Source organism: Haliotis cracherodii, unplaced genomic scaffold (assembly GCF_022045235.1).
Source record: "Haliotis cracherodii isolate W230 unplaced genomic scaffold, xgHalCrac1.p SCAF_10, whole genome shotgun sequence".
Lineage (NCBI taxonomy): Eukaryota > Metazoa > Mollusca > Gastropoda > Lepetellida > Haliotidae > Haliotis > Haliotis cracherodii.
The window spans coordinates 32,572,085-32,586,743 of record NW_027266265.1 but is presented as its reverse complement, the minus strand read 5'-3'; the positions used below and the strand labels follow the sequence as shown (position 1 = coordinate 32,586,743).

General features: G+C 39.4%; 1 protein-coding gene across 2 annotated transcripts in view; it reads right to left on the bottom strand.

The window, feature by feature from the left end:
* Positions 1 to 566: 566 nt before the first annotated feature.
* Positions 567 to 14,659, bottom strand: part of LOC139454315 (retroviral integration site protein Fli-1 homolog) — a 52,442-nt gene continuing 38,349 nt past the window's right edge. For both annotated transcript variants that reach the window (XM_071235944.1, XM_071235945.1), the window contains exons 5-8: positions 13,292 to 13,345; positions 11,323 to 11,400; positions 4,958 to 5,005; positions 567 to 2,888 (exon numbers count right to left, since the gene is read on the bottom strand). In XM_071235944.1, coding sequence (XP_071092045.1) covers positions 2,365 to 2,888; positions 4,958 to 5,005; positions 11,323 to 11,400; positions 13,292 to 13,345 — 704 coding nt within the window. In that variant the 3' untranslated portion in view covers positions 567 to 2,364. The remainder of the gene's footprint in view (positions 2,889 to 4,957; positions 5,006 to 11,322; positions 11,401 to 13,291; positions 13,346 to 14,659) is intronic.

The following is a 14,659-nucleotide window of genomic DNA, read 5'->3' as shown; positions in this document are numbered from 1 at the left end:
TACAGAGATTTTACAACGTTTCAGTCCCGTAACAAGCCCGACATGGGTATTCTTGGGTATCGATCCCCTTGTCGTTCGTTATACTGGCGATCTACAAGCTGTGTGTTGACGAGATGACACAACCATACAGATACTTTAGTCTGGATATGACAGCAGTGTTACGCGCCGCGAAGCCTGGTGACTTTACGAGTATACGTATTGGTTGTTGTGGTAGTTGTGGTGATTTGAGTAATTGTAATAGTTGAAGTGGTTGTGGCAGCAGTAGTTGTGGTTGTTGTGGTCATGGTAGTGATAGTGGTTGCAGTAGTTGTTGTGACAGCTGTAGCGAGAGCATTCTGTCAGTGTTTCGTCGGCTACATATTTTCAGCATATAAATTGTCTGGTTTGCAAAGGTTAGATATCATATTTGAAAATCGTTTAGACGTGATTACATTTTGTTAATGGCGACGATCATTCGAGAATCCAACGTTACAAAATGTACACGACATCAATATGAATTGTCAAACACAATCCATTCATTAATTATTTATTTCATTGTAAAAAGGGAACGCATAGTATCCGTCGAATTGTTTTTAATCTCTGTTGTCAATATTAATTACAAACAATTGAAGGTTAAACAAAATATAGTTAATTCCCTTACAGGAAATAACATTATGCAAATCATGTGAAATAAATTATTTTAAAAAGTATTCAAGTTTTTTTACTGTACATACAAAGCATAGCTCACCTGGTAAAATTATAATGAAGCAGCATCCTGACTAGAGTCGATAATATTTCAGGTGAGCTACACAAAAAGGACTATACAAAAAAGACTGAGAATGGGTGATAGTATGGACCTCGACATGGGATGTGACAGTCTGATGGCGTTCAATAAATTGTTAAGTACATGACAGACCCTGAATGGTAGAATTGGTACACAATGGTAGAATCATTGAACTTGGCACTGAAAAAGTATATACAATATCTGAGACACAGACGCCCTGTACATTTGCCTTTGAGAGGGGGGGGGGGGGGGTGGCTCGAAATGCAATTTATGAACATTTGGAAGAGAATGACGTAGACATTCACATGGTGAAAACAAAGCTCTGGTCCTTACAGACCAAAATCTTATAATATTGGATTCGAACCTCCAATCAACGTTATCTAGGGTACAACTCGGACAACTTAGGCCACATGTCCTAGTCGTGTATCCGGTGTTGGCGTACTGATATATTTTCATATTTTCAAGTGAATCAAGTGAAATATTCTATTCACGGGCATGGGAAAAACGCTCTATGAATTCGGGGTCATAGAAAAAACACATGAACATGTCATTTATGATGTCGAGCATGGTTATGGTGCTGACAAACCTAGAAACATAATCGGGGCGAACCCACAAGCAAAGGTTTCTGGCGTATCCAAGAGACACATCTCTGACATGCGCACTTTTAACCAGTGGGTCACATGGGGGCATCAGATAAAATAATAGTATACTTACATAACGGGCATCAGATAAAAAAAATGTATAATTGGGACAAGAGATAAAAATGATAACAGAAATGGGGCATCAGATAAAATAATAGTATACTTACATAACGGGACATGAGATAAAAAATATTTAGTAGGGACAAGAGATAAAAATGATAATAGAATTGGGGCATCAGATAAAATAATAGTATACTTACATAACGGGACATGAGATAAAAAAAATGTTTAATAGGGACAAGAGATAAAAATGATAATAGAAATGGGGCATCAGATAAAATAATAGTATACTTACATAAAGGGGAATTAGATAAAAAAAAATGTTTAATAGGGACAAGAGATAAAAAAATGATAATAGAAATGGGGCATCAGATAAAATAAAAGTATACTTACATAACGGGGAATGAGATAAAATGCATAAAAAGGACATGAGATAAAAATAATAATATATCAGGGGCATCAGACAAAATAGTATACTACATACGGGGGCATGACATAAAATACAATTGCATAATGGGGGCATGATATAAATCAACTAACATCTGGGAGGCAGGAAACAGGTTCAATACCTGGGGCATGATATGTATTCCGCTACCCCTACTAGCACTTGAAAGTGTTATAGCACTAGAATGCCAGGCTTTAGCATCTTTTACAGTAAACACGGTACATGTTATCTGTTTATCAGGTGAGCTATGAAGAGACTAGAAAGTTATTAATTCCATACGTATTGACCCTCGTCATGAGCGTCCACCATCCGCACCAGACGTCGATATGTTGAATAACCAGGAACAGTGGTCGCGGACATCTATGGCCAATGCCAATGTCATAACACCACTGATTTCATTTCCCAGAGTCAGCAGTAGGTCTATATACAGTATGTACAAACGGCGAACGAAGGGTCTAGTGCGCATAGTACGTTCCCAGATGTGAGCTGAAGTGACCCGTATGGTGTGGAATCACTGGTCCGGGAATCCCCGAGAATATATTACTGTTCGTGTTGGACCAGTACCCCGTGTTTCCCCCGAACAGACCCGTGGGTGGGGAGGATATGGTTGAGTGAGCCGTGGGAAACTTGGGACTTGGGTAGCCTGACATGAACATGTCCTGCTGGTAGCGGAACGCGGAGGTGTCCCCGGAATTCTGCTGGAGACACTGTGCCAAACCGGTAAAGTCAAACTTGTAGGCGTATCTCTTGCCGTGAACCTTCGTCATGATGTTCTTGTCGTAGTAGTACCGCAGTGCACGGCTCAGTTTGTCGTAGTTCATGTTGGGCTTGCTTTTCCTCTCCCCCCAGCGTCTGGCGACTTCATCCGGGTCCACGAGTTTGAACTCCCCGTTTGTCCCCTCCCACGTGATGCAGGCGGCGTTCTGGCTGTCCGACAACAACTCCAACAGGAACTGCCACAGCTGGATCTGACCGCTGCCTGGAAAATAGAGGATAGAGAGCATGAGTATATACTTGTGGGCGGAGTGGAGAGAGCATGAGTATATATGTATGGGTGGGGTGGGGTGGGGTGGAGAGAGCATGAATATAATATATATGTATGGAGGGGAGAGAACATGTGTATAAATGTATGGAGAGGAGAGAGCATAAGTTTATATGTATGGGGAGTGGAGAGAGCATGAATATATATATATGTATTGAGGGTAGAGAGAATGAGTACACATATATATAGGGGAGAGAGCATGAGTATATATGTGTGGAGAGGAGAGAGCATGAATATATATGTATGGAGGGGAGAGAGCATGAGTATATATGTATTGAGGGTAGAGAGCATGCATATATATGTATGGAGGGGGCAAGAATGTGTATATATGTATGGAGTGGATAGAGCAAGAATATACATGTATGGAGGGAGAGAGTATGAATACATATGTGTCGGGGGAGAGAGCATGAATATATATGTTTGGAGGAGAGCATGCATGAATATATATGGAAGGAGTGGAGAACATGAATATATATATATATATATGTATGGAGTGGTGAGAGCATGAATATCATATATACATGTATGTATGGAGGGGAGAGAACGTGTGAATATATGTATGGATTGGAGAGAGCATGAATATATATGTATCGAGTAGAGAGAGCATGAATATATATCTATGGTGGGGAGAGAGCATGAGTATTTATGTATGGAGGGGAGAGAACATGTGTATATATGTATGAAGTGGAGAGAGCATGAATATGTATGTATGGAGTGGAGAGAGCATGAATATATATGTATTGAGGGCAGAGAGAATGAGTATATATGTATGGAGTGGAGAGAGAGCATGAATATAATACATATGTATGGAGGGGAGAGAGCATGCGTATATATGTATGGAGGCTTAGAGAGCATGAGTATATATGTATGGAGTGGAGAGAGCATGAATATATATGTATTGAGTAGAGAGAGCATGAATATATATCTATGGTGGGGAGAGAGCATGAGTATATGTGTATGGGGGAGGGAGAGCATGAATATATATGTATTGAGTAGAGAGAGCATGAATATATATCTATGGTGGGGAGAGAGCATGAGTATATGTGTATGGGGGAGGGAGAGCATGAATATATATGTATGGAGTGGAGAGAGCATGAATATATATCTATGGTGGGGAGAGAGCATGAGTATATGTGTATGGGGGAGGGAGAGCATGAATATATATGTATGGGGGAGAGAGCATGAATATAATACATATGTAGGGAGGGGAGAGAACATGTGTATATATGTATGGAGTGGAGAGCATGAGTATATATGTATGGAGTGGAGAGCATGAGTATATATGTATGGTGGGGAGAGAGCATGAATATATATGTATGGTGGGGAGAGAGCATGAGTATATATGTATGGTGGGGAGAGAGCATGAATATATATGTATGGAGTGGACAAAGCATGAATATATATGTATGGAGTGGAGAGAGCATGAATATATATGTATTGAGTAGAGAGAGCATGAATATATATCTATGGTGGGGAGAGAGCATGAATATATATGTATGGGGGAGAGAGCATGAATATAATACATATGTAGGGAGGGGAGAGAACATGTGTATATATGTATGGAGCGGAGAGCATGAGTATATATGTATGGAGGAGTGGAGGGAGCATGAGTATTTATGTATAGAGGGGAGAGAGCATGAGTATATATGTATGGAGTGGAGAGAGCATGAATATATATGTATGGAGTGGAGAGAAATTGTGTATATATGTATGGAGTGGAGAGCATGGGTTTATATGTATAAAGTGTAGAGGGCATGATTATATATGTATGGAGGGTAGAGAGCTTGAATAAATATGTATGGAAGATTGTCGCAGCAGTAGTAGCAGCAGCAGCAGTAGTAGTAGTCACAAATCCACTAGTTTGTATCGTCTTCAGAGAATCAATAAGGTTTTACCATTTGTCCTGTGTGTTGTAATAACTAATTCATTTTTAAAATTTATCAACATTAAAATTTATTAAACTTTATTTTTGGACTTATAAGAACGTTTGGGTATCTTATATTTACCTGAACTCGACAGTCTTGTAGCAATCGGCGTGAAAAGGTCGTAGGGATCTGAGGAAAGAAAGCCATAGTTAAAATCTGTTTACCCAATACTCAACAACAGAAAATACTTCCAGCTATTTCAATTACACTTCAACACTTAATGACGGCAACAGCTATTATTCTCTCGTAAACTGCCAGCCCCCGTTGTGTAGCTGGCTAGAGCTTGCGAGGTCTCCAACACCTGAATACATGATACGCTTTTAATAGATTCAGAAGTGTGCGGTTATGAATTGAATCACGTTTAAATTTAATTTAAACTCCATTCAATTTTTAATTTAAACTTTTTGCCCCCACCGCGAACTCAACGGGAATGATTTTTTAACCTCTAGTCTAAAAGCAATAAATTGTTGTAGCGACTTAAACAGTCGCAATGAGTTAGATAATAAACGCCCGTATTGAAGTCATAAAAACACTTCATAATGGGTAGGAAGTTCTGCTGATGGCGATCTCAAGCGCCCAGTCATTACTGGGTAACAGGTGGAGACAGTGTATTGAAATCACAAATCTCGTGTGAATCACGTTTTAACAGTTAGCACATGTTTATAACAAATGACAAAAAACATTGATTTGTACATCAGTACGCTTATGGTCTGTGAAATCGCATTTTCAAATCTATTGTTACCCCGTGGTTACCATGATAGCCTCAATGATGGAGTCGATATGGAAGGAAAATGAAAAGGAATGCCAGCAAAAGTGAATAACGTGTAAAGATTTTTTCCACAGCTGAACAAAAAGAGATTGAATGTTTGTTGAGGCGTGGATTTCAGCGGCCTCGGAGAAAGACTACGCACTGGGGTCAGACAATTGCATTACAAGTGTCTAGTGTTAAGAGGGCTAACTGAATTGGGCTATACGACAAACCCACAGCGACTGTCGGGTCCGACAGATGCAGAATAGCCGTAACATGCAACTATCGTGCTGCTATTGTGGAGCTTCAGGCTGTTACTTCATATACCGATGGTACACCAAATTGGTGCAATGCAGCGTTCAACGCGACAAGACGTCACTGGGTACACATAAAAAAGGACCACTATCATATCCCGAGGTGGGCGTGAGAAAACAGAAACAGCTCATGTTACTCTTTTAAAATCATGAACTTTTATTGTCGGGATACATTAGGTTTTTTGCACGTTTACTTGTTTTCAATGTCAAATAATATTTTTTCCCAAGTCACAAAAGGTTCATTTGTACAGACTATATGTTCTGTCTGAAAGGAAACATGTTATGTTTAGCTTTAAGAGAATAAATGTTCTTTTTTTAAACAAATTTTAAAGAATGACAGTATGATTAAAAGAATAAACGGTCTGTTAAAAAGAACATATGATCTTATTAAAGGTTAAATTGCCTGTTCAATGGGGGTCTCTTTAAAAGTACAAAAAGTTTATTTAAAAGAATAAAAGGTCTGTGCGCAAAAGAATTAATGGTTAATCCGTGACCCAAAACCCCCTTCATAGCTTTATGCTTCATTTAAGAATATTTTTTATCTTTGTCATTCTTTTCGCGATAGCATGAAGAATACATATGAGCTACCACTGTGAAGTCGCCCTACTTTAAAGTTCCCAAATTCCCAATTATTCACAACAACAAATCAAATATCCATAATGAGATTTTTAATCAACTCCTGGATTAACGGAACGTCGGTGACGCCGCTCCGCTAAAACAGAATAACTGTCATGTAAAGGGCCACCTGCACGTTGGCGTGACGTCACAACAACACAGGTTGAACTTGCTTCAATGGCCCGGCTCGCGACAGTCATTTGACAATGTGAGCGGACATCGCGGGTCAGTGCAGAGCACGGTGATATTTCCCTCTCAGCAAACACGGCCATTCATGGTGAACAGCCCTTCAATCTAGGCGGGGTCAGTGCGGGTCACGGATGGCTGAACGACTAGACTCGACGCTCGGGTACTCTCGACTTGGCACGCGACAGACGCGTGTCACTGGGAGGTACCTGAAGGATGGAAGCGTTCGTTCGGTGACATGCGCTACCTGGGGTCATCGCGTTCGTGAATGCAGGAGGGGGGGGGGGGGGGGGGGGGGGGGGCGGGATGGTGCGGAGGGGGAATATCAGCTGTTTTTGAGGCTATGTAGGAAGTACTTTTCCCTTTTACGAAATGAATACCTCGTCTAATGTTCTGATTCTTGAAGGTAGGATGGGTTGTCCAAAGCTTATTTTAAAACTACGCCCAGTCTTAGGACAAAATACTAAGACTTTCGTATATTTACAATGTGAATCCCATATAACTAAAAGCGGCCAAACGATTTCTTATCATAATCTCAGATCTATGCTACAAGGAGTCTATTCCGGCTATTCCGACTAAGCATGTGTTTATTAATCACTATCCAATGCGTGAATACCAGGTGTTCACGAAAATGTGACCGTATCCTGCCCCACTGGTGGCACCCGTCACAAACACATGCAAAGGCATGTCAAGTGTTCAACTGAACAAACAACGGATGGTACACGTCTAAATGTGAAATTGCATCAGACATCATATCAGTCAAATATGTGTCAAAGTAGGAGATCTCCTCTACATGAATACTTATTATGGTAAGAAAGGTTTTTTTCACGCTTGTCATGTCTCGGGCAACTATATGTGAGATTGAGACATGACATCGCTGAGGCTGGCGCAGAACTCAGACAACATGCATGGCGACCGAACTAACCACCCTTACTTCAATGTAAGCCACAGAAGGTGAAAGAACCAAATATAGATATTTTATAAGGCATTGAACAGCAGTTTGCAGTATGCCGTCAATATTTCACATTGCATTTCAAACTATACCTAAATCACATTACACATCGGAAATGCATGAGCATGTTTATCAGCTAGTTAGAAGGGCAATGGATCTAACGTAATTAGCTTTATTTTGTCTCAGTGTTTTTTTCTAGGCTGTGTCATTTCTGCGGCTTCTTGTCTGACAGTGTTAACCAAAACACAGCTCCCATCCTTCTCCGCATCTGTCTCCCCGTAATGAAAATGAGAAATCTAATCTGGGCGAAACCTTTGAAACGCCACAATGCAGCGACCAATCTATGGCGTAGCCGACATCGAAAGGTTTCTTTGATATATTTCGGAAATCCGCAGGGAGAATGACCGTTGTATCACAAGCATGGTGTCTTTAAAGTTTGCAGCTCACAACCATAATACAGGAAGCACACGGGGCTTCCTATTGTGAGACTGCCTTCATATCCTTCCGCCACGGGTAATCGACAATGACACGATAATAGGACACACAAAGTAGGTCCTCCGTTGATGCTCGGCGGATTCAGCTATACCTGGACTCTGACACGAGAAAGAATACCTTCAAGTTCCCGACCGTTGTTTTGCCAGTTCTCACAACGAATAATTATAGGTCATTCTCCTAACGCTAACAGGAACGTTATTCCAGAACTAAAGCTAGACTCGCGAGGAACTGTACTCTAGAAAAACTAAAGATGCAGCTATGGCTATTATTTACTATAAAGTCGTTTGTTGATGTAATAAAAGCGTCAAAGCTCTTTCCATAAGCACATATGGGAGGGTCAAACTCATGCAGTGAATAGGTGCAGTATCGTTAATGCTGATAAAACATTGATTCAGTAACTCACTGACCAAACAGAATCTTGTTGTATGGTTTGTAAGTTTGACATTTAATTAAACGGCTTATTTAAGGGTTTACAAACTACAAGTACCTACGAAACCTACGCTACATACTATCTGTTTCTAGTTTTATGCTGTAGTATTGAATAGAGAAGTTCATTCATCAAGGTCACAGACCCATAGTATATATCAGTTCATTGTATAAAAGTACAGATACACTATATTCTATATAGTAATTATAAGTACAGAAATATACCTAAATATACCTAAAATAGCATACACTTACAGTAGCCTCGCATTGAAGTCATTGAAGTATATTAGTTCTTGTTTACTCAGTGTAATGTCCTTGCATGGTACATATTCAGTTGAACAATAGCGTTTTCGCACTTAGAGGACGTACGGCTCACAAACATTTCATGGGAAGGAGCTGATGTATAATATGGGAACTCTGTAAGAGACTAAAGAGTTCTTCTGGCACTCCTTCAAGACATACAAATATTTCCATTTAGCAAAACATTTTTTCAGGATATCCCACATGTCTAGCAAACAGTTTTGGTTGTTGTAAACCTGAGGCATAACTGATATTTCCATTTTTCTGAAACATATTATTCTTTTCAAAAACAGCCAATCTGCCCAAAGTTAACGTGAATCACTAACTGTTCTTCTGGCACAGTGAATGCTGTATCACACTGTTCTTGTCCTTCTCACAACATTCTCAGTTATCTTATACATTCTTAGTTATCACATACATTCTCAGTTATCACATACATACTCAGTTACCATATACATTCTAAGTCATCGCATACATTCTCAGTTATCTAATACATTCTTAGTTAGCACATACATTCTCAGTTATCACATACATTCTCAGTTACCATATACATTCTCAGTTACCACATACATTTTAAGTTATCGCATACATTCTCAGCTATCTCATACATTCTTAGTTATCACATACATTCTCAGTTATCACACACATTCTCAGTTACCATATACATTCTAAGTTATCTAATACATTCTTAGTTATCACATACATTCTCAGTTACCACATACATTCTCAGTTATCATATACATTCTTACTTCTCCATACATTATCAGAAACACATACATTCTCAGTTACCGTATACATTCTCAGTTACCACATACATTCTCAGTTACCACATACATTCTCAGTTATCACATACATTCTCAGTTATATACATTCTTAGTTATCACATACATTCTCAGTTACCATATACATTCTTAGTTATCACATACATTCGCAGTTACCAGATACATCCTTAGTTATCACATACATTCTCTGTTACAACATACATTCTCAGTTAACACATACATTCTCAGTTACCACATACGTTCTCAGTTACCAGATACATTCTTAGTTATCACATACATTCTCTGTTACTACATACATTCTCAGTTATCACATACATTCTAAGTTATCACATACATTCTCTGTTACTACATACATTCTGAGTTACCACATACATTCTCAGTTATCTTATACATTCTTAGTTATCTAGGGCGGTCGGGTAGCCTAGTGGTTAAGGCGTTCGCTCGACACGCCGAAGACCCGGGTTCGATTCCCGGCATGGGTACAATGTGTGAAGCCCATTTGTGGTGTCCCCCGCCGTGATATTGCTGGAATATTGCTAAAAGCGGCGTAAAAACATACTCACTCACTCACTCACTCACTCTTAGTTATCTCATACATTCTCAGTTACCACATATATTCTCAGTTACCACATATATTCTCAGTTATCACATACATTCTCAGTTATCACATACATTCTTAGTTAACACATACATTCTCAGTTACCACATGCATTCTCAGTTATCTTATACATTCTTAGTTACCACATACACTCTCTGTTACTACATATATTCTCTGTTACCACATGCATTCTCAGTTACCACATGCATTCTCTGTTAACACATACATTCTCAGTTACCACATACATTCTTAGTTATCATATACATTCTTGGTTATCACATACATTCTCAGTTAATAGATACAACCTCAATTAGCACACACATTCCTTTTTATAACATACATTCTCGGTTAATACGTACATTCTCAGATAAAACATACAATCCCGGTTGCCATACATTCTCATTTAACACATACATACCCAATTTACACAAAATCAGTCATCTCACATATACATTCCCAGATACCAAACACATTCTCAGTCTTATCTAAACACCCACAATGAATAGACATCTACGGGTGTCGGCTTTGTCATTTAAAATGCATCAGGTACATGTTAAAGACAAGGTCAGTGAATTGGGTACCTGGAATATATCTAACATATACCCATTAATCAGTATGGACACATTGGCTACATGGTATATGCCCATGTTATTAGATACCTGGTACAGGCCCATGTTATCAAATACCTGTCATGTTCCCATGTTATTAAATACTTTGTATATGCCCATGTTATTAGATATATGCCAATGCTATTAGACATCTGGTATATGCCCGTTATTAGATACCTGATATATGCCCATGATTTAGATACCTGGTATATGCTCATGGTATTAGTTATCTGGTATATGCCAATGTTATTAGATACCTGGCATTTGCCCATGTTATTAGATTCGTGGTATATGCCAATGCTGTTATATACCTGGATCCCTCCTGTAATTGATGATTAAGGGCTGGTAATGAGCAACCTGTATGGTAATAATAGGAACACGACTTTCTGATAATACAACAGTTATTATTGGTAATGCCTTACTTTGTGGTCTCCACTGCGCATGCGCATGCGGGCTCTCGATGTTTGGCTTCATGCTTGTGATTGATGTAGGGGGGTAAGCTGAAACGGAAAAGAGCCATTAAATCTATGTCAATCCATAATAAGTTATAAAAGAATAACGACAATGTTGTTTTCGAACTCATTCGCCTCCATTATCTCATGGGTATTATGGTGGTGTTCCCTGCTATCCTGACAGAAGTCAAAATATGATATGAGCAATTTCAAAATCGATATCAATATTCTAGTTGATCGGTTTCGTTTTAATTTGAAATGAATATATCGGTGTTTGTTTCTGTAAATACTATATACTACAAGTTTTCGAAAACACCTTGTAGCATCACTATTTGATAGTGATTAATGAACACATACATATGAAAAAGTCGGAATCGTACAATGGACTCCGATTTTAGTAGAATTGTTTAGGATTATGGAATACCTTTGTCGCTTTTATTCAATGCTTTCTCATATGACATCTATACCAGGGCGAGGTTGCTACTTACAGTAAACATGTCGTCATCTTTTAAGATTCCCAATAGTTCCATGTTACTCAAAAACAAGTTTAAAAAAGAGGTTCGACAGAATTTCTGCCTCCGTTTGCTTGTGAACACAACAGTACTTCGTTAACACACGTGATTACAACGAGCGTCTACATATATCAACACATTTTAATGAACAGTTATTTCAAGCTTGCAAGTATTTTTTTTAAATTATACTGATACAGAGGACAGCTATTGCAGACGCTTGGTAACCACAATCATAGATCATCGTGAATATTAACATAAGCGTGTCCTCAATACAATTAATCCATGTTACCCGATCTTACGTTTAAGAAAAAAAATACAATTTATTAGGTCTGTTCAGGAGGAAATTGAGAAGATTGTTTCATCGAAATAGGGGCCAAGGAAATGACTTACCGGACATTTAATTACACCAGTGTGAGTTTATCATTCCAAAACCACAAACCAGTCCGGTTTGTAGTGTTAGGTTACAAACGTTTGACAAACTAATACCTTTTGAAATCTCCATTAACGAAAACAGGAGTAATCACCCGTTACTGGGCCGTCATTTGATCTCCGATGACGACATGCCAAAAAGCGTTTCGAGTCATATGAGCCTGCGCAGTGAAGGTTTCCGTCTAATGGCATTGCTCGTCTCATGACAGCTCCACGTAAAAGACTAATTTTAAAGGACAACAAAAATGTGTCTAAGAATTAACCACAGTACGCCCCCGTAACTCCCTTTTCTTTTCCCCTTTGTCCCGTCGGTGTTCTCTGCGGGGTTACAAAGCTGAACAAACTGATGGCGGATCTCGTTCCTAACCCATGTCATTTTACCGATCATATGGTGAGCGTCGTTTGACAATCGGAGTTTTTCAGACTGGGATCTCTGCTTCATTAAACTGTCACCAACCTTTACGAGCGTAATTATAGGTACGTGCTTTGTTGGTCAGACAGCAGACATAATTATGTCCAAAACGCTATGGCACGTGGATAACGGTATTAAATAGTCTACTGACACGATACCCTTCGCGTATGTGTCAAGTCCTGATAGTTAAAAATTGTTTATTAAAGGATGAAATGACATACAATTTTAATGTCATATTTTTTCATGTTATTTCATGAGGCTTGGATGCGGAGAGATCGGAACTGCGGGTAATAAATAAATAATACAAATCTATGTACTGAGAATGGTTTAGTTGGGATGTCAACCAGTCCTGAAGTATAGAGTTTATAGTTCATATCTCTTCATTCAAGTTGTATGCCATATTTCATAAACATAGTTCATATTGATAATATTAATCTTGGTGGGTTCGACTTGGCAGTGTTTCCAGTGAAGTCCGAATTGTTGTTTGAGCTCCGTATAGACGGTGCAGGTAATAATGATAATAATAATAATAATAATAATCACCTTCATTATAATATTAATGATGATTAAAAAACAATCTATTTACCTTGAGCAGCATGGTTGGGTTGAGGCGTCCAAGGCGACTTGGAAAATGGGGGCTCTGAAAACACAAAACAAAGTTGTCAGTCTTATTGTCCCGCAACGTAAGAAATATTGGCTTCGGAGAAATTTCCATCAAAGACTTAAACGTCAGTCGTTCTGTGGGACGACGGAATGCGGACTAGGTTTGTACCTGCGAAGACGAAACTTGGAATACCCGGAAATGAGCACGGCCGGAAGTAGTCCTGGCGTTTCAGTGGATGCATGGGGGACTTAATCTCCCAAGATTCCCGCCAAAGACTGAAAATATCTTGTTCCACCGCCTTCTCCAGCGTGACGGTTGAAGGTTACACTACTCTTGTAAAAGACACCAATTCAAGCGTCCCCTTTTCCAAACTAGAGTTTGCTCTGGAAATCACACAGCTCTGCTGGAGAGTTCCGTATCCACTACCGCAATGGGGAAATTGTGCCTCATCACTCGTTACAATCACACAACTCGCACGGCGCCCCATTTCCCCCATAGCTTTATATACCAGTACTAATACAATAACTGTAATTTGCTACAACTAACCAATCAATTGACTCTATGCTGGCTCTATCAACCAATGTGCCAGCTAATCTTTCTCGGCGGGGAATCAATAAGGTGCTAAGTGGTGTAATGTGACCAAGCGACCACGTGCTCCTCCTGTTTGCACGGAACCCGCCATCAGTAGGGCTTTTTGCGTCTCCCATACCGGAGAGTTCAGAGGGCGGTCCCATTGGCTCCTTCCTCTCATAGACACTTCTCGTTCACTTCTCGCCTCGTTGCACACGGCGATATTCGGAAGAGAGCTCGCTCAACGTCCGTTTTAAAATAATGAAATACTTTCAGTTTGCCAAACATTAGACGTTTCATTTCCATCAGAAAATAACGGCCGAAGATAAACTGACGCGGAGACGATGGAAAAAACGCCAAGTTTCTTTGACTTACAAGTCGATTCCGGTCGATGAATAAGCTTTCACATAGCGTTTTGTCTGATGGAATATTTCATAATTTTATCTCACTTTATAGAAACACTCACTTTTATAATTTTGATTACATTTTCCGTTTATTCTTTTCAAGAAAAATAATTTTGTTTGCGACAGGTTGGTTTTCAAACATTGCGGATAACGCATTTTATCGCCCGTGTTTGTCAGGCTGTAATTGAGGTCCCCCAGTTACCCGGTGCTGGTCAACATGACAGAGCTGGAGACGGGATGTCCACAGTCGGAGTTGCTACTGTGGTTAATAATTATTCACTCTAGATTATCGACAATCATTGTAAGCTATCCTCGAAGCCAACACTGATACACATCTGTGTCGCTGTTATCCTCCCACTGTGATTGCGCGATGATG